This window comes from Oryza brachyantha, chromosome 11 (genome assembly GCF_000231095.2).
Source record: "Oryza brachyantha chromosome 11, ObraRS2, whole genome shotgun sequence".
In the NCBI taxonomy this organism is placed as follows: domain Eukaryota; kingdom Viridiplantae; phylum Streptophyta; class Magnoliopsida; order Poales; family Poaceae; genus Oryza; species Oryza brachyantha.
The window spans coordinates 483,042-503,072 of record NC_023173.2 but is presented as its reverse complement, the minus strand read 5'-3'; the positions used below and the strand labels follow the sequence as shown (position 1 = coordinate 503,072).

The 20,031-nt window shown below is 39.7% G+C and overlaps 1 protein-coding gene across 2 annotated transcripts; it reads left to right on the top strand.

Moving 5' to 3' along the window:
- The first annotated feature begins 4,526 nt into the window (after positions 1–4,526).
- LOC102700114 (regulatory-associated protein of TOR 1-like) lies at positions 4,527–14,456 on the top strand. Of its 2 annotated transcripts, none has more exons than XM_040528645.1 (23): positions 4,527–5,176; positions 6,849–6,951; positions 7,561–7,643; positions 7,717–7,875; positions 7,965–8,081; positions 8,251–8,408; positions 8,515–8,669; positions 8,766–8,910; positions 8,987–9,065; positions 9,430–9,531; positions 9,844–9,927; positions 10,027–10,137; positions 10,226–10,579; positions 10,656–10,836; positions 10,949–11,566; positions 11,678–12,004; positions 12,105–12,228; positions 12,326–12,450; positions 12,536–12,675; positions 12,764–12,865; positions 12,946–13,031; positions 13,207–13,291; positions 13,399–14,456. In XM_040528645.1, exons 1-23 carry the CDS (start codon positions 4,886–4,888, stop codon positions 13,738–13,740), a joined length of 4,071 nt encoding a protein of 1,356 aa, XP_040384579.1. In that variant the 5' UTR covers positions 4,527–4,885; the 3' UTR covers positions 13,741–14,456. The 2 variants fall into 2 exon arrangements, with proteins under 2 accessions (XP_040384579.1, XP_040384580.1); XM_040528646.1 differs by having other exon boundaries at positions 4,529–5,176; positions 12,108–12,228.
- The last annotated feature ends 5,575 nt before the right edge of the window (positions 14,457–20,031 follow it).

Below are 20,031 nucleotides of genomic sequence, written 5' to 3'. Positions count from 1 at the left end.
ATTAGAAGAAACACTAGTACATTTCTTTCTGGTTGATGACAAGTCTCATCATTGTACTCTTGCAAAGGTCTCCAGTTTGCTGCAGAGTTCCTAGTATACTGACAGTTTTGAGTGTTTGACACACACACACAGAAGAAAGGAGAGAAGAGCAGGGAGGGAGGGGCTGGGGCACATGCGCCAAAAGGTACAAGTCCTATGGCTATGACCACACCACCCATAATCCTGTTCTGAAACAGCCTACCTGTAAACAGCTAGCTTTGCTCCTCTTTGCTTCTGCAATTGTTGCTCTGTGTGCACCCCACCCCCCCTCGTCCTGACTACTCTGACATTGTGCTTGCTCCAAATAAAAGTTCACAGCCAACAACCATCATACTGATGATTCAGCACAGCTGGTTTGGATTTTTTGTTAATTAACTGAGCTTGGTTTTGCAGAATAACCAGATTCTGTGAAGCTGCGTATTTGCCCATTAAGGACTGAAAATCCAACCCACAGTGGCTGAAATACAAAGTGCATGGTACAGGTATCTCAAATGAAATGAAATATCCTCTAATGACCCATTCATTAGTTAATTTACAAACAAGACAAACTGGGGCATTTAATTCTTGGCTCAAGCACTGTACCTGAGTGTGATGCGCCGTTAGGGCTTGTTCTCTTGCCCAATTTGCACACTACACCAATATGTTCCAATTTTCTCTTAAGTAGGAAAAAACAATTAGAAGAGTCTTTCTAAAAATCAGCAGGAAACAATTCGGGCTCAAAGTTTTGTTTACTGGTGAGATTGACACAAATCTGTACATAGAACAACAATTGACACTGGCTGACAGAGTGACAATCAAACCATTTGGATTCGGCAGGATGATGATGATGATGATGATGATGATGATGCACATATATAGTCGAGTAAAGGCAAGTGAGTGGGTGTCAACCTGACATTGGTTGGCAGTGGCCAAAACCCAAATAGTATGGCTCCCAGGAATCATTTCATCAGGACTCGTATGGATAATACTACTACATATGGATCCCCATTCCCAGGTGACGTTGGAGCACAGCAAATGTGGTGGGTACCTCACCTGCTGTTATAAAGTTGTGAGGCAATGTCGGGAGCCAACTAGCATCTGCCATTTTTCCTTTGCTACCAAGATGACAGCTCACTCGGCTGAAATGCAATTTCTTTTCAATTTCTAGCATATTTTTAATATTTATTTTTAAAAACAACCCATCCTTAACATTAGTTCTAAAATGCATCGTTCGGCTATACAAATCTGACCGGGCTAGCGTGCCAAGGATGACCGATATGACCAAAAATATTATCATGTTAACGTATTACGATAGATTATGGTGTAATATAGTCATTTTTACACGTTAGACGGAAAGACGTGATCAAACCATATAGATTTGAAAATAAGTTTTAGTATTTTTTTTGAAAAGAAATATTAAAAGGATGCATGGACTACAAAAAAAATCCTTACATGCCAGTTGACATCATATTTTAGAGTTACCAGCCTCAAACAACAACGGAGTATCTGTTGTTAATGATTGTTTTGTGATACTATATACTATGCTTGTTTCTGAAGCTCTCCAGATCATGCGAGTGCAAAGTCTCTTTTACGTTGATTTGTTGTTTCTCTGCAATTTCCTAAGCAAACTTTGTTGAAAATCTATTTCAGGCATGCGGTCGTTGGCCTGCCAATGCTGAAGAGATCGACGTGGCCTAGCCCGGGAGCTCTCATCTTCTTGATATAACTTAACAAGAATAAATATATTTAATGGCTTAATGGATTGTGTTGCTAGATCATGCAGCCCTACCTAAATATTTTTATGCATCAAAGAACAAACGAGTCGCTCACAGGTTCAATAGGTACACGATACAAGTTGTATTATTTTATTCCTATTGCATGGGGAAGCAACAAAATTGGAGGGGTGCACTACTGCCAAGTTGATAATCAAGGAGGCATTAGCTCGGTGCATGCACTGCAATGACAGCCAAACTCAAATCAACCTTTCCTTTTTGTCGTGTTTTTGTTTGTCCACTCTTTTTTTTATCTGATTTGTTGTTATGAGTAGAAAGATGAGTGGACTTCACTACTGTGAACGTTTACTGGAAATCTAATCCCTCTCTTAGCAAGTGGCATTAGATGCAAAATATATTAGTTGCCGATATTATTGATTAATGAAATTGTGGATATGACAAATGACGTACACCCTTTTTTTTTCTTTTTATACTTAGAAATCAAAATTTAAATATATAACATTAAATTTAGAGTTGATTTAAGATTTTTTTCCTTAATGTTTATTTTCTAGCCTTGTCTGTTAGATCGCTAAGACTACATATATAAAAGTATTTTTCATGTTTTTTTGGTTGCAAATATACCATTACAATTACCGCATTAATTTCTAGTTCACCCAGCAGTCCAGTGAATAAAAAATGGTTTGACGCGACCGAATTGCATATCTCATTTCCAAATTGCATTGAAGAATTTCATTCAAAAGTTTTCAAGAATATGCAGTAAAAAACTGAAAGTAAAGAGGATTTATTGCGGTGTCATTATTACAAAAAATATAGAATTTTGGAATATGCTTCCATTCATTTTTTTCATTATTATACATACCCTTTATTTTCTTAATAAAGTATTCATATCCTTTGGACCCGCTGTTGCGTCTTGCGTGTGAACGTTTTCCCTTTCACTGAGCTTTTGTGTGCATAGAGATTCCGATCACCATCACCTGACACTAATTTTTATGCCTAGTAGGCTAGATGATTTTTTTTCCGTTGTACATTTTGCAATTATAATTGGTGATGCGATTAATTAAATCAAATAAGAGAACGACACTTTTTCTAGAGTTCACCATGCAATCCGATTAATGAAAAAGGAATTGACATAATTAAAACGCATATCTCACTTATAGATTGTATTAAAACATTTTATGACACATTCAACAGTTTTCAAAAGAATGTGGTAAAAGATTTTGAATGTAAAGAGGCCTTATTGCGGTATCATTATCATTATTATTGGAAAAGTACAATTCTAAAAAAAATACTTAAACTCGAAATTTTCCATCATTATATGCAATATATATTTTTATAAGGTGCTCTCCCTACATAATTTATATCAGTTGTGTAATCACCATCTTTTTCTTTCATAAGCTTGCTTTATCGCACAATAGCCTTCTTCACTTATCTTCCCGAAACGCACTCTGATTTTTATGCCTCATACGTTAGATAAAGTTCTCCATAATTCTTGTAAGTGAAATTCTGACGTTCTAAACAGACCTTCAAAGATTGAATTTTTGGAATTTAAAAATTGATAGATCACTTCTTTTCTTTTTTTTTCAAGAAGAAAGTCAAGCAACATAAATATTATTCCCTCCGTTTCAAAATGTAAACACTTTTAAGATTTAAATCTTATTCTACCATATAAGCATATCTAATACTATCTACGCTACTGTATGTCTCACCAACCACTTCATATTTAAAACTAGAAATAATTGAGCTTTTGTCCCGATTTTGTAGTTTAAATACCAATTTTTGACTTTGTTTTCTTAACTTTTCTCATTTGACCATAATGTTCAAATATAAAGTTGTGTCTAACCCTATTATGTAAAGTTAACTTAACAATGTTAAACTGAAGACCAAATACCATTTATACCCTTACTTATTTGACCCTAAGTTCTCAAAGTTTTGTTTGTGCCAAGATATATGCTAAATTTATCAAGGTTCAATTAAAATTTTGTCAAATTCGCTAAATGGACAAAATCTTAAGTAAGTAGAGTTTAAATAGGCAAGGCATTTTACCCCAATTCTAACACCGTTAACTAACTTCACAAAATATGGTTAAACGTTAGTTTTATTTTCAAAAAGTTGGGTCAAATAAACAAAGTTGAGAAAATAAGGTCAAACTGGTAGCTAGATTTTAAAATATAGTAAAAAACACAATTGCCCCTTTAAAATTTTCAATGTCTCTCGACCATCCTAATCTATTTTTCTTAACCTTAATTCCCACTAAAAAAATTACTCAAACTCCATCTTTTTACTTACACTTATGCTTACAAGTCAAAATTTAAATTTTGAAACTTAAAACTAGAGTGGATTTTGGAGTTTTACCATGACGCTTTTTTCAACATTTGCTTTTAGATCGCTAGAAACACGTATATAAATATTTTATCCATAAATTATTTATTAATCATTAATACATCGTTTTGCTTATTCTTATAATAAAGCAAAAATATGTGGGTGTTATATTTTAGAATAGACTCAGTATAATTTACTTTTACTAGCAACATGTTGAGCAAAGATGATATCAAAAGGCAGTTGAGTCATGCTGTGCATGCAACATCCTCGTAAATAAACTAGCTAAAGGAGCCACTTAGCTTTAGGACCTGAAGGAGCAACCTTTTTAGTTGCAAACTTCCATTTGTCCTTGTGCTTAACTGCTTAATCATCATCACTGAAAAAACATATAGGTAAATAGTGATACAAGATAGAAAAAAAAACAGAAACAGAACAAGAAAAAGAAGAAGAGGGAAAAACAAAAAGGGAGAGAAGACAGAGAGAAGAGGCGCACGGCCACGAGCCTGCGCATCTCATCTTCTCTGCTCGCATCGCAAAAGAAAGAAAAGAAAAAAGGGGAGCGAGAGGAAGAAGAGAGAATCCAATTTCCGATTTTTATATTTTGGCCGTCCCATCTTCCTCTTCGCTCCTCGCCTCGCCTCACCTCTTCCACCGCCGCTTCTTCCCCTCCTCCCAAACCCTAACCCTAAACCCCTCCTCCTCCTGCCTCAGCGGCCGCCCGCGGGGCCGAGCTCCCTTGTCTGGCGGACTCGATTCGACCCCGGCCCCACCTCCTCCCTCCTCATGGCCGCCACCAGGTGAGGCAGCAAGCGTAGATGGCATTGGGAGATCTCATGGCGTCCAGGCTCGTCCACTCCTCCTCCGCCTCCGTGCCCCTGCCCAATCACCACACCAACCACCTCGACGGCCAGCTTCCCGTCCTCGACAATGGCCCGGACCCGCCGCCCAGGAACGACGACCCGCCGGCGCCCGTGGCCCTCCTGCCCCAGGTCGTCGTGCTGTGCGAGCAGCGACATGATGGGTTCGACGAGGCCGCCGCCGCCACCGCCGCTGCGGCCGGCTCGTCCACCAGCGGGCTCGTCTCCAAATGGCGGCCCAAAGACCGGGTAATGGATGATGCACCTTCTCTTGCGGTTCTGCCTGCTCCCGCTGTTTTGGAGGATTCATATAGGGTGGTAATTTCCAACGCGTTTAGGGGCAGCTGCTGGTTGGGTTAAGTGGGTGTCGTACTAACAAATTTAAGTATGTTTTATCAATTTTGTTTCGTATAGTATTATTATAATTTGATCATGACGATACTTTGAGCTGTAATTTGGGATTCTCAACTCATGCAATGGATGAAACTACCATATCTAGTAGTGGTATGTAAGCAGTACAGCCATCTCTGAATTTGTAGGGGCTGAGGTGCAGGGCTCAAACCATGCGCTCATTTTATCAAATTAATCATATTGTTAATTGACACAACTGGGACATATGACAAATGTTGCTGTGATGTTGCACCATTCTTCTGCATGATTAAATGCAGCATGGCAATACACAACTTGTCTTATCTATGTTTCACATAGAAAGTTCAAGGAAGCATCCTGTCTTTCTTATCAGTGCCACCGTATTGTTTGCCTTCAGGTAGTCAGTTTTGGGATGGCCATTGAGTCTTTCTTAAGCGGGATGGATTATGTAGTTGTGATTACTTTCAAATGAGATGATTGAATCCCTATTCAGGTGATTGGCTGTTTGGCACCATGTTGTGCAAAGACAAAAAATGGTGTCAACTGATTTTGGTGGATGGTGTTTAAGTTAATGTGTGAAAAATGGTGAGTGGGGCAATGGACAAATTCTGAATTATGTTAGCATAATCACCATGTTGCTGTTGGCTAACCAACACAATGGTGTTATTAGAGGCTTACGAGATTTCCACCACATGTTGCGCTAGCGTGTGAACATGCAGTAATTAAGGAATGTAAATTGCAATGAAGTATGATGATGGATGGGAAGGAGCGCATAGTGGAAAACAGATGATAATTAAGAACCTTGAGATCTTGAGTGGCAGTGTTATGAGATGTTTGCTTTCGGGTACAACAAATTTCACTTTTGTAAAATGTAGATGATTTGGTTCCCCTATATATTTTTGGCAATTGTAAAAAAAATTGCTTATTATCGATAAAAGAACACTCGTGTAGAATAAGCTATTTCTGTCCCCTCCAGATGACTGATGTCCCTGTTAGGTTTTGTATCTTATTTTTATTCTTCTAGAGTAGAGCATAATGTTGAAGTTTAATAACCAGCTTGTGGCATGTGCTTCATGAAAAGAATATGCTAAATTATTATGACCTGTCTAAGCATGGCTGTGGTCTGTTTGTTTTCTCCTAAAGTAGCTAATCAGTAAATAACCTTACTTTTCAAATGGACTGTGCCAATACCTTTGTGGTCTTTTGAATTCTTCTTTTGGATGTTCTATACTTTTGATTGTACTCCCCATGTTCTGGAATAAATGACACTGCTGACTATGGCCTTTTCCCTTTAACCACAAATTACTTCAATAGTATATCATATTTTCAGGTATATATAAATCCATAATAATGAAAGTTGTATGGTTATACATATATGATGCTGTATTTTCAAGTATTTATATATTCCCAAGAAAAAGCCAAGTTTAAACTTAAATAGTGCCAATGTCAACGATTCATGTCAGTAGGAATTATTTCTTGTCTTTTATTTTTCTTTGTACTGTTGGATGCTATTGCCTTGATGCTATTTACTAATAATGTTTTTGTAGTGCAGATGAAAACTGGTTGTGTGGCTCTTGTGTTGTGTTTAAACATTAGCGTTGATCCACCTGATGTTATCAAGATTTCCCCTTGTGCAAGGAAGGAGTGCTGGATAGGTAAACATTTGGCCAGATATATATTCTTTGAATTTCAGTCAACTGGAAAATTTACAATTGCCAGCAGTTGACAGATTTATTTCATGGTTATGGATTGCAATTCCATTATTATTGTTGTTTCTTCTCTCTACTTGGCATGTTGTTTAGAACTCATTTAAGCTATATCTTTTCTTGACTGTTCTAAACACCAGCAAGTTTTTTTTTCTCCTTTCTGTAACCAGAGGTTATTACAGCAAACACAGTCTTAAGTGTCTGACACATCCTATTTTGTAGAACTACTGTTAATTTTCTCTTTGCTTATACCCCAAAGAGTATTATTTTTGCTCTGTGTTCTTTAGCTGATTATAGATATACAAAAACTTTGATCTATGAAAACTTGATGATTGGTTGTAGAGGATTAAACTTTTCTGGTCTGCACTATAAGTACCATTAATGTAGAGGATAATAACTTGATCAATAAAAATTATTATTTGTTTATTCATTCTAGAATCTAGACTGAGGAAGCTTATCTGAAATAAGAATGGTGATTCATCTTTGTATTCCTAATGCATTTGTACAATTGCTTTCAGTTCAGTTCAGCTCATAGCTCTTTCATTGATTTATCCTCAGATCCATTTTCTATGGCACCTCCAAAAGCCCTTGAAACTATTGGGAAAACATTACACTCACAATATGAGCGATGGCAGCCAAAGGTGAGGCGCTTTTTTCCTGTTTATAGACTATTATGATATCATTACTTATGTCATGTCTGAATGATGTTTGCAGGCTCGTTACAAGATTCAGCTGGATCCAACAGTTGAGGAAGTTAAGAAGCTTTGTAATACTTGCCGCAAATTTGCTAGAACAGAGAGAGTTCTTTTTCATTACAATGGTCATGGTGTACCAAAGCCTACAGCTAATGGGGAGATTTGGGTATTTAACAAGGTGAATGTTGCAAAGACGCTGCATAAGTTGCTACATTGTTTATCCATGTGTTCTTTTGATGAAGTGCTATTTTTTACTTCTTGGTGCAGAGTTACACACAGTATATTCCGCTTCCCATTACCGATCTCGATTCATGGCTGAAAACACCTTCTATATATGTTTTTGACTGCTCAGCAGCTGGAATGATCGTGAAAGCTTTTCTGGAGGTATGGTAAATATTAAACAGTCCAACTCATCTTGATTCATGGCTGAAAACACCTTATAATTTTTATACATGCCTCATATATTTGAAGTTGAAAGTGATAATGATAATTCCTATCTGTTTCTGTTGCTGGGCTGTTTAATATTTACTATGATCATTCATGTTCACTTTAGCGTCTAGACTGGAGTTCTAGCTCTTCTTCATCTTCATTGAAGGATTGCATTCTCCTTGCTGCCTGTGAGGCACATCAAACTCTCCCACAGAGTGCGGAATTTCCTGCTGATGTGTTCACAGCTTGCCTCACCACGCCCATCAAAATGGCGCTGCACTGGTTCGTCCCCTTCTCATGTTTGGTTCTCGTAGCATAGAGTTTCTCATGCTTCTAATGCTGTATCTGCATCAATAGTGGTCTGTATTCATGTATATAAATTATTCAGGTTTTGTAAGCGATCGCTACTCCGTGATTCTATGGAACAGAATCTTATTGACCAAATTCCTGGAAGGCAAAATGACCGTAAAACTCTTCTAGGGGAGTTGAACTGGATTTTCACTGCTATCACAGACACTATCGCATGGAATGTTCTTCCTCAAGGTACTGATATTTATTTTAATTACAAGTAATGCCAGTGATGAATTGCTTTTCTCATTTATTTGTTTGATCTGTAACGGTTCAATTTTCACTATGCAGATCTATTCCAAAGACTTTTCAGGCAGGATCTTTTGGTTGCTAGTCTCTTTCGCAACTTCTTACTTGCTGAGAGAATCATGCGGTCTGCAAATTGTTCCCCAATTTCATACCCTTTGTTGCCACCAACTCATCAGCACCATATGTGGTAATCGATGGCTGTAGTCATTCTTTATCTATTTTAGCTACCTCTTCTGCATTTTCTTAAATTTGCTAAATTTTAGGGATGCATGGGATATGGCTGCAGAGATCTGCCTTTCTAAGCTTCCTCAATTGATTGCTGATCCCAGTGAAGAGTTTCAGGTGCTGTTACCTGCCTTTGCTTTTTTAGTACTCCCTCCATGTTTTTTTAATATGACTCTGTTGACTTTTGAATATACGTTTGACTGTTCGTCTTATTCAAAAGTTTTATTCAAATATGCAAAATTATAAGTCATACTTAAATTTCCTATAATAATAAAATCAAATTATAACAATATAGTGAAAAATTATATATATTTTTCAATAAGACGAATAGTCAAACGTAAACGTAAAAGTCAACGGTATCATATAAAAAAATATGGAGGGAGTACTTTGGGAAAACATGGACATCTTGTTAGCATTATTATGCTGTTTGAGAATTATCATTTCAGTATCATCACTTTATTTATTTCTATACTGGAACCAGCCGAGTCCATTTTTCACGGAGCAGTTGACAGCATTTGAAGTGTGGCTTGATCATGGCTCTGAAGACAAGAAACCCCCTGAACAATTGCCTATTGTTCTTCAGGCAAGGCATTTTTTCCAACCAATTATTCACGATGCTATTGGTTTTTTTTGTTGTTATTTGAGTGGCAACTGACTCTCTAAATGATGGCAAAAAGAATTGGGTGGACATCCAAGAGGCTTTATTGTGTGACACACTTATGCCATCTTGGTTCTATTTATACCATTCTGTAATCCTACATTTCAATATGGTATTGCAAAATCCATGGTTGCTCATCTCGTAGCTCCTTTTAGTATTTGTGCTGGAAATGTTACATGGGTTTGCTTTAATTATCAATCACTTTTCTTTGCTTTAATACACTTGTGTTTTGTGTAGGTTTTGCTTAGTCAGTCTCACAGATTTAGAGCACTTGTTCTGCTTGGAAGATTTCTTGACATGGGACCTTGGGCAGTTGATTTGGTATGGAGTTGACTGTTCCACGTTCCACGTGTCCTTTTTTCGGGTAGATTGTAATCATATATTATCTTATTCATACTTCAAATTTGGGAACATTTTTAGGCTTTGTCCGTCGGTATCTTCCCTTATGTACTGAAACTGCTTCAGACAAGTGCAATGGAGTTGCGCCAAATTCTTGTGTTCATATGGACAAAAATTCTCTCTCTCGATAAGGTAACACTAGACATTGAAATCTCTCACGGTTCATTTTATTTCTCAAGATTTAGGTATTTACTTAGTTGCCCTGTTTTTCAAATGACAGTCGTGCCAGGTTGACTTGGTGAAAGATGGAGGGCATGGATACTTTATCAGGTTTCTTGACAGTTTGGATGCTTACCCAGAGCAGCGTGCAATGGCTGCTTTTGTTTTAGCAGTTATTGTGGATGGGCATAGGGTTGGGCAAGAGGCTTGTGTTAATGCAGGGCTTATAGATGTTTGCCTGAGACATCTGCAACCTGAAAATCCGAATGATGCACAGACAGAGCCTTTGCTTTTGCAATGGCTTTGTCTATGCCTTGGCAAACTTTGGGAAGATTATCCTGAGGCTCAGTTACTTGGTCTGCAATCAAATGCACCAGAAATTGTTATATGCTTATTGTCAGAGCCTCAACCCGAAGTATGGCTGTTACGTTGTGCTAATTCTTCCTTATACTTGCTTCACAATATAAGTGTTAAATATTTGATCTTACTAGGTTAGAGCTTCTGCTGTTTTTGCACTTGGAAATCTTGTGGATATTGGATCTCCATCACTGAATGGAGCTGATGACGATTCTGATGATGATGAAAAGGTGAGAGCTGAAATAAATGTTGTCCGAAGCCTTCTACAGATCTCTTCAGATGGTAGCCCTCTTGTTAGATCCGAGGTTGCTGTAGGTACGTGAATTTGGCAAATACATTTTACTTACACTCGTGTAGTAAAGTGTTGAGTGTATAGATTCCTCTTAATTTTGTGGCAATGATTTTTAGTTGATCTGATGTCTTCCAGCGCTTACTCGCTTTGCAATGGGGCACAACAAACATATCAAATCTGTTGCTGCTGAGTACTGGAAGCCTCAAACCAATTCACTCCTGAAGTCATTACCATCATTGGCTAATATTAATTCAAGCAATGTTTACAGTCCCAGCAGCTTTATACAAGGTAGCAGTGGTCTTGCCTCACATATTGGTCCCGTTTTAAGGATTGGCAGTGATAACAGTGCCACTGGCCGTGATGGAAGAATCTCTACGAGCAGCCCGATTGCGACGAATAGCATCATGCATGGTTCTCCACAGTCAGATGATTCTTCCCAACACTCTGACTCAGGCATATTACTGAGAGAAAATGCAAGTAATGGTGGTCTCAGCTACGCAAGGTCAAGGCCTGTTGATAATGGGATATATTCCCAATTTATAGCAACTATGTGCAATGTTGCTAAAGATCCTTATCCAAGAATTGCAAGTATTGGACGAAGGGCACTGTCCCTCATAGGTGTTGAGCAAGTGGTCATGAGAAATAGTAGACTTAGCTCTGGAGGTGCACACTTAGGCGAGACATCTGCAGCTGCGCCTGCTCCATCAAACTTTGGAATGGCACGCTCCTCTTCCTGGTTTGACATGAACTCTGGTAGGTTAACAATTCTATCCTTGCTACGCGCTTGGAGTATGCATACTTTTTTTCTGTGCACTAGTGTGGTGGTAAATGGTTATTGAATTCAGCTCTTTCAAAATTTTGTAGGAAATTTCTCGATGGCCTTTAGGACTCCTCCTGTTAGTCCCCCACAGCACGAGTACTTCACAGGATTGCGCCGAGTGTGCTCGATGGAGTTCAGACCACATCTTTTGAACTCACCTGATGGCTTAGCTGATCCGATTTTAAGCTCCACTCCAGCACCCAGTAATATGGGGCTTGATATACTACCACAATCAACAATTTACAAATGGAGTTGTGGTCACTTTTCGAGGCCACTTCTAACTGGTTCTGATGATAACGAGGAAGCAAATGCTAGAAGAGAGGAGCGAGAACGAATTGCTATGGATTGCATTGCTAAATGCCAAAGATCCTGTAAGTGGTCGGACACCATTACTTCGAATTATATTGGAGTTCTCTACTTATTTATTTGATTAATTTTATGTGTCCTCTTTTTCTGTGTCGGTGGAATTAGCAGCTTGCAAGATGACCAGCCAAATTGCTAGTTGGGATACGAGGTTTGAGTTGGGTACAAAAGCATCATTATTGTTGCCATTTTCTCCTATTGTTGTTGCTGCTGATGAAAATGAGCAAATAAGGTAAACAAATTATACTGGAGTCTCTTGATAAAATTTTTAAAAATTGTGCTTCAGATGCAGTGTTGCAGATGTGTGAAAGTTTGGTCTCTCATTTCAGAGTATGGAACTATGACGATGCACTGCCAGTGAATACTTTTGAAAACCACAAGTTATCTGACAGAGGCCTATCGAAACTTTTGCTGATCAATGAACTTGATAATAGCTTGCTGTTAGTTGGTTCAAGTATATCCCTTATCCCTTATCTTTTATGTTTTTCCGTTTCCATTCATTTTGTGCCATTTTGATATGTAATTTTTTCATATTGTAGGTGATGGAAATGTCCGCATATGGAGAAACTATACTCAAAAGGGTGGGCAAAAACTTGTAACTGCTTTTTCGTCAGTTCAAGGCTCTCGAAGTGCTGGTCGCAGTATTGTATTTGATTGGCAGCAGCAGTCAGGCTATCTGGTGATACTCTAAAGCCTTTTCCCGATGTTTTGTAATGTCTCATTAATCATATTGGAATACGTAAACTTACTCCTTTTGCTGAAAACAGTATGCATCTGGTGACATGTCTTCTATCCTTGTATGGGATCTTGACAAGGAACAACTTGTCAACACCATTCAGTCAACCTGTGATAGCGGCATTTCAGCTCTTGTGAGTTCTTGTTACTGTGCATATGTGCTATTCTTGAGTAGTCAAGAAATCGAAATAATGGTTTTAGCTTCTTTTTTCAGTCTGCATCTCAGGTTCAATGTGGTCAATTCGCAGCTGGTCTTTTTGATGCATCAGTCCGGATATTTGACGTGAGAACACCTGATAGGTAAGTAGATAATTGTCTGCATCCTTTAGCTGGCATGCCATTTGATGAGATATCAACCATATGTTCCATGGCAGAGATTCTGATTCATGTTGCATCCTCCGCCTCCAACACATGTATGCTTATTTGTACACACATTTATGCTACTTTCTAAGTTCAATTTTTTGCATTGCTGTAGGCTAGTATATACAGCAAGACCACATGCTCCAAGATCAGAAAAAGTTGTTGGTATAGGATTTCAACCTGGATTTGATCCATACAAGGTAAATCCGTATCACAATGTTCTTTATGCAGCAACGAATATTTTAGAATTTTATTGGGATTTTTTGAGCTTTACAAAGCTCCCTTGTTGCTATTTATGCTATTACAGATTGTAAGTGCGTCTCAAGCCGGAGACATTCAGTTCCTTGATGTTAGAAGGGCATCTGAACCCTACCTCACCATTGAAGCTCACAGAGGCTCACTAACAGCACTAGCTGTTCATAGGCATGCCCCAGTTATTGCAAGTGGCTCAGCCAAGCAGATGATAAAAGTGTTTAGTCTTGAAGGAGAACAACTGACAATAATTCGCTACCAGCCATCTTTTATGGGTCAGCGAATAGGTAGTGTCAACTGCCTTTCTTTCCACCCATACAAATCACTCCTTGCTGCCGGTGCTGGCGATAATGCTCTTGTCTCTATCTACGCCGAGGACAATTACCAAGTGAGATGAGACTTATATGTTGTTCCATGCAATGATGATGTGTTCAATAGGCCTCATGTTTGGCCAAGCAATGAATCCACACCATGGTCCAGCTAAAAGGTACAAGATGATATGAAGCCTGGTCAGTGACATGGTGGTGGTGGTGGTGGTGGTGTTATAGAAGTGTCGCAGCTTCTGGTGCGCATTGCTTCTTGGGCATCCACATCTCTGGTCTGACCTGCTATTTGTAAGATACAAAACAAGATTCATTAGCCTCCCTTGCAGAAGGTTGTGAGTGACATCTTGTCCTGGCCCCATCATTCCACTCGGAGGCTTCCCAAATAATCATAACCAAGTTAACCAAAGTGTAAATAGCCATCCTATTTGGATTGTTGTTCTCCTTAGTCAGCTTCCTTTCCCAAGTGTAAAAAGGTTTGGAAGTGCTTCCATATGATAAAATCAGGTTAGTGGGGACTGCCTGGGCGAGCGGTTGTTTATATGGGCCTAGGGAGAATGCATGCACATGTTTTCTCGTAGATGTTGTTCAATAGATAGATGCATTTGTCCAGCTAACACAGTATTAGATGGCTTGATGAATCAATGCCCTCTTCAAAACTTGCATTGTAAGAATTGGACAGTCGTCCAGTGCAGTCAAGGTAGGGCCTCATTATCCTCTTGTATATATATGAATTGCAGTTGTACAGTTGATAGCCTTGTTTCTTAGATGCAATGCGTTCAAAGATGTTGAGGTTGCCCTTGGGTCTATCTGGCGCCATAGAACAGTCCAAGAATTAGGTAGCTCTACATATCCAGTTATCCACACAATAGAAGATGCTAAGGTAGAATGATGAGATTTGGGAAGGTTGAAGCTTTGTGATCCACACAATAGAAGATGCTAAGGTAGAATGATGAGATTTGGGAAGGTTGAAGCTTTGTGATCTGTAAATATTTTACTGTAATGATATTGGGATGTCAATGGAAATAGTTCAGTGAAGCTGTGAATAAGTATCAACGCGTGGCATCTTTCTTGTCTATTATGATGGAGTGAATTATGTAGCAGAAGTTTGTGGGGGCAGACAAACTTGTGAACTTTGGAATTTGGACGCGGTGGTTCAATTGTTGAAGGACCAGGAAAATGCTGGTGATGTTCTAGTCTGGAGCATCAAAGAAGCTGGAAGCGTTTGTCAATTGGCAGTGACGAAATATACAAATGATTCAATCGGGGGTTCCTTAGCTGAGGAAAGTTCGATGCTTTACAATGTGGTGATTGGAGAGTTTCAGCTACTGTAGTATGCTTTTTGCAGTTGTGCTATAAGGTGTAACCTGTGACTTGGGAGCATGGCATTGGTCGAGTGAGTAAGATGTGTATGTTTGCCTGTTTGGTTTGTAATAAGGGATCCGTTTAGGCGCAGAACTGTAGGAGCAAATGTAAACATCAGTAGTTTTCTGTTGATAGTCGCAACCATCAATATTTTATGTTTGGCAAAATTTGCTACAGGGTATCGAAAAAACGCGTAATTAGTCGGTGGGCACCGTAAGATCACGAATTTGCTGTAGGGCATTACAAAAATATGGTAATTAGCTGGTAGACACTTTGGTTATTATTTTATTTATTTCTAAGTCAAAAATTTTAAAAATGATGAGATTGCCTTCGGTGGCCAACCCGTTATGTTGACTGGGTTTGGTCGAATTAGATCTGGTCGGTCTAGGCACTATACCACACCTGAACCCTAGCCTACAGGGTGAGTGAGTCGGTGGCAGCAGCGGCGACCTAGCTGCGGCGAGGACAGCGACGACCTGGTCATCGAGGGCAATCTCGATATTTTTAAATTTTTTGACTTAGAAAAAAATAAAATAATGGCCGAAGTGTCTACTAGCTAATTACCATATTTTTATGGTGCCCTGCAGCAAATTACTGATCTTACGATGTCCACCGGCTAATTAAGTGTTTTTTCGATGTCCTGTAGCAAATTTTGCCTTTATGTTTTCCTGTCCACAAATATATTAGGTTCTTGATAATAGTCGGCAAAGGAGATTAGGGATGCTCATGGGGCGGTAGTTTCCCTTCGTAATCTCAACCTCTCTAAACGTTTTAGATTTTTCATGAAACTCTTAAGTGGTATAATTCCAAAGGTAAACTTTTTCACGAAATTCCAAGTGGCAGAATTCCAAAGGTAAACAAAAGACTAATTATTTCTTTCAAGCTATCAAACAAAATGAAGTGATCATTTAATATGAGTTATGCATATGGGTAGTATAGAATCTCATCCTATTTTTTGTCCATGTTTATGCTTACAAGTCAAAATATAAATTTTCACCTTAAATTTAGAATTGATTTTGAGATTTTTTACGTTTATTTTTCAGCATTGACTATTAGACCGCAAAGAATATATATATAAATGTTTTATTCATAAATTATTTTTTATTTGTAAATATATTGTTTGATTTCATAAAAAAGCCAAACAATCCACTGTATCCTTTTCGTTTATGCTTATGTTCATAAGTTAAAATTTAAATTTTAAACCAGGATTTAAGGTTTTTTTCCTGAGTTTATTTTCCAGACTTACCACTCCTCATTTCGCCCATGTCCCTCGTTTCTCCCAGGGAAATTTGAGATTATACCATTGCCAACATTAAGCTTCGTGACTATGTCATTGGCAACATAGAACACACCAAAATACCATTGTAATCATATATTCTTTTTTACCATCAAAAAGTTGTTTTCTTTTAATCCAGTTACTTTTGCACCTCTAGCCATGTGAAAAGACCAAACTACCCACATTCACATTTTATTCAATAGATATCAATCAATCACCGATCCATCCATCTATTTGTTTCTTTATTTCTTTCTTTTCTTTGCATGTTTGTCTCTCACATCGCTCCTTCCCTCTGACGTGGCCGGAAGGCGGCAGACTTATCCATCTTATTATTATTATTGTTGTTGTTGTTGTTATTATTATTATTATTATGCATCTTGCTAAAGTTAATCAAACTCGATGATCCATGTTCTTGCTGTATTGTAAAGTTATTTTTTAATTATTGTAATAGCAGCAGATTGCCACATGCCGGTTAGAAAAAAAAATGCTAAATGCACCACTCCTCAATGAAAATTAAGGTGTGAGGGGTAACTATATCTTTACTTGTGGCTGGAGAGAGGTTAATAGGCCAGAACTATCATAATGGTAGAAGAGCAATTTCGATGCGATTACGATGGTATTTTGGCGTGTTCTATATTGGTAATGATATAGTGGCGAAGCCTAGTGTTGACAATGGTATAATCATAAATTTCTCTTTCTCCAAGAGAGCTAGGGTTCGTCCACCGTCCTCACCCAGCGTTGACTCCTTCCTCCTGCAGCCGTCGGCACCTCCTCCGTCCTCACGCATCACCTAGCGCCGCAGAGCCGCCTCCACAGACCTCCTCCGTCCACCATCCACGACGCCTCATTTCTCCCCCTGCTGCCTCCCTCCTCCTATCGCCGTGCCCCCGCTGCCGCCACCCCTGGATATGGAAGACCATGTGCCCCCGTCGTCGGAAGAACCCCGTGCCACCTCGTCCCATTGGCAGCAAACCGAGACCACTCCCCCCGCACGCCGTGGTATTATTCTATTCTACACGTGTGCTTTGCATATGAATGCTATTGCAGTATAGTATGGTAATTTTTGCTGCATGCTCATGTGATTCTTCTACATACAAATCACTCCCCCCAGCACGGCATGGTATTACTCATGTGATTTGGCAATTTGTTCACTGCACAACAGTGAGGACTTGAACAATTTTTCATTGTGGTAACCTTACCATTCATGACAAGAGGTTAGTCAACCCGGATCCAAAACATCCAACCAAACACCATCTTTTGAATACAACATTCAGAGATACGACCAACTAAACAATATCTTACATCAGCCAAGACTTATTCATACAGACAACCAAATAGAGCCAATTGTATTACTCTAGCCAGGCTAAGAGCAATCTGGATGAAAGATACGGACGTACAGACAACCAAACAGACCCTAAGAGCATCCTCAACAACTCATCTAAATTTGGCCATCCATATCTTCATTTGGATGATCATCTAAAACACTTTCATCCTTTATATCCCTTTGTACTCCGGCAGATCATCTATATATGACATCCTCTATATCTATTTGGATGATTGGAGAGAACATCTAAATATAGAGTTTCTCTCTCCTAATATGGATGACATCCAAAAATAGATGATGAGATAGATTTTCTGCTGGAGCTCAATTTTTACTTTTCATCCTTTATTTCTAGGATGAAGGATGAGATGGATGAGCTGTTGGGGATGCTCTAAGGGTGTGTTTGGTTGCCTATACCATCCTGGCTCGCATAAGATATACAGAAAATCAGTTGTTTGGTTAAGCTGGACTCATGCATATTACCTCGCGTGGCTAGGCTGAGCGGAAACGGTGGGTTCGAGCATCTCGCCTCGCCCTGGCCCGAATGATGCATCGCGACTGCATCCGCTTATGCAAGCCTTGCACCCGCGCATAGAGGTGCCCTGCCTCCTCATCCCTTTTCCCGAGGAATTTAACTATTTGCCACTATTAAAAATACAACCTCTCCAAATGCCATTCTTATCTTAGCTCTTATGTAATTGCCATTGGAGAGAAACTTTCTTAACAATTTGCCATTATCGCACACGTGGCATGCCAACTCACATGGCTAGCGTGGATAAGGGCATAGAAAGTCCGTTTTACCCCTTGTGGGCCCCATAAGTTCCCCGTCTCTCTTTCTCCTCGCCGCTGAGAAGGCCGTCGCTTCCCCCTCTTCTCGTCGCCGCCGCGGTCTAGAGTTTGAAATAACAAGTTCACCGGTAGCTCGTTCTAGAGTTGCTGCACCGTGGAGGGGCCCTCGTCGTCACATGCTGCTGCTGCTGAAGACTCCCTCACGCGCTTCCTGTCGCCATTCTCGTCGTCCCCCGCGGCCACCGATGAGACGTCGTCGCCATGGTGACGCTTGTGCTGGCCGTTATGATGCTACTGGTGGTGGTGCACGCGGTTGCCACTGTAGATCTGACGGATTTCGTCGCTGGGCCTACCTAACATCATCGTCATTGACCTCGTTGCTACTAGGACGTCGTCGTCTCGTTGCCATCCTCCGCTGAGCGAATGAGTCCTTCATGCCAGGGGAAGGAGTCATCGCTACCGCTGTGGCCTGGTGGGTTGCGGATGAGGTAGCGGCCATCGATGCGGGCAGCGGGTGGTAGAAGCAGGCGGTCGTCTCGCCGGGGGCGGCGTTGTGCGGCGCATGCGCAGCGTTGGCCGAAACGGTGCCGGAGTTGTGGTAGGCACACATCTCGTGGAAGAAGAGGTGCTTGGAGCTGAGCAGCTTGCGCCCCTCGTCCTTGTTAGAATTACGCCGGAGAGATAACGCATATTACGTCGGGCGGGATCACGGCCAATACATACACACAAAAACTCACGCGAACAGAGGATGAACACTAATCTAATCACTATCTTGTTTGGTGCTGCAAACTTGGCAGCTTTTCCATACTATTGCATTACTTAAATATGTGATTACCAGGAAAGAAATTGTAGCCTCCAATCAGGCCAATAGATACATGAATGATCACATAACAGATATGCATCTAAATTAAGGATGCGTTTGGTTCGTGGACGAGATGGGTTGGGTTGGATCCATCCCTGGATTATAGGATGGGTTGGTTTCATTTTCCTGATTGGTTGGATGGATGAGTTGGACCATGTTTCTTGTTTGGTCGTAGGGATAAGATTGATGAGTTGGACCTATTTTTTGTTTGGTTGAAGGGATAAGATGGGATAAAGGTTACCAATCATATCCAAAATAAAGTATTAAATACCATGATTAATATATGAATAATCTAAAGTAATTAGATGTATATTTATACAAGTAATACATTTTAAATAAATTTAATAAATAAAATAGACACCCCTCTGTGCGTCGTGGTCATCCTGGGACGGATCCATCGCACCGTTTTGGTGGGATAGGTTGGACCTGGATCTGAGAAGAATATTTCTCTCCTGGGTCCAACCCATCCCACCCATCCATCAACCAAACATGGTTATAGATGAGTTGACTCTATCCCAAACCATTCGTTCATAAAACCAAACACATCCTAAGCAATTAATCAGATAAAACAAATGCTAATCTAGCACTCTCTGACTTATGGGGCCCATAGGGGGTAAAGCGGACTTTTTTTTGCCCTCATCCATGCTGGCTATGTGAGTTGACATGCCACGTGCGCGATAGTGCCAAATTATTAAGGAAGTTTCCTCCAATGACAATTAGTACGTAAGACAAGAATAGCATTTAGAGGGGTT

Coding starts and splice junctions, on each gene's coding strand:
- LOC102700114 (XM_040528645.1), top strand. CDS start 4,886: ATGGCATTGGGAGATCTCATGGCGTCCAGGCTCGTCCACTCCTCCTCC. Junction 10,580..10,655: donor TGTCAGAGCCTCAACCCGAA/GTATGGCTGTTA, acceptor TGATCTTACTAG/GTTAGAGCTTCTGCTGTTTT. Junction 10,837..10,948: donor TAGATCCGAGGTTGCTGTAG/GTACGTGAATTT, acceptor GATGTCTTCCAG/CGCTTACTCGCTTTGCAATG.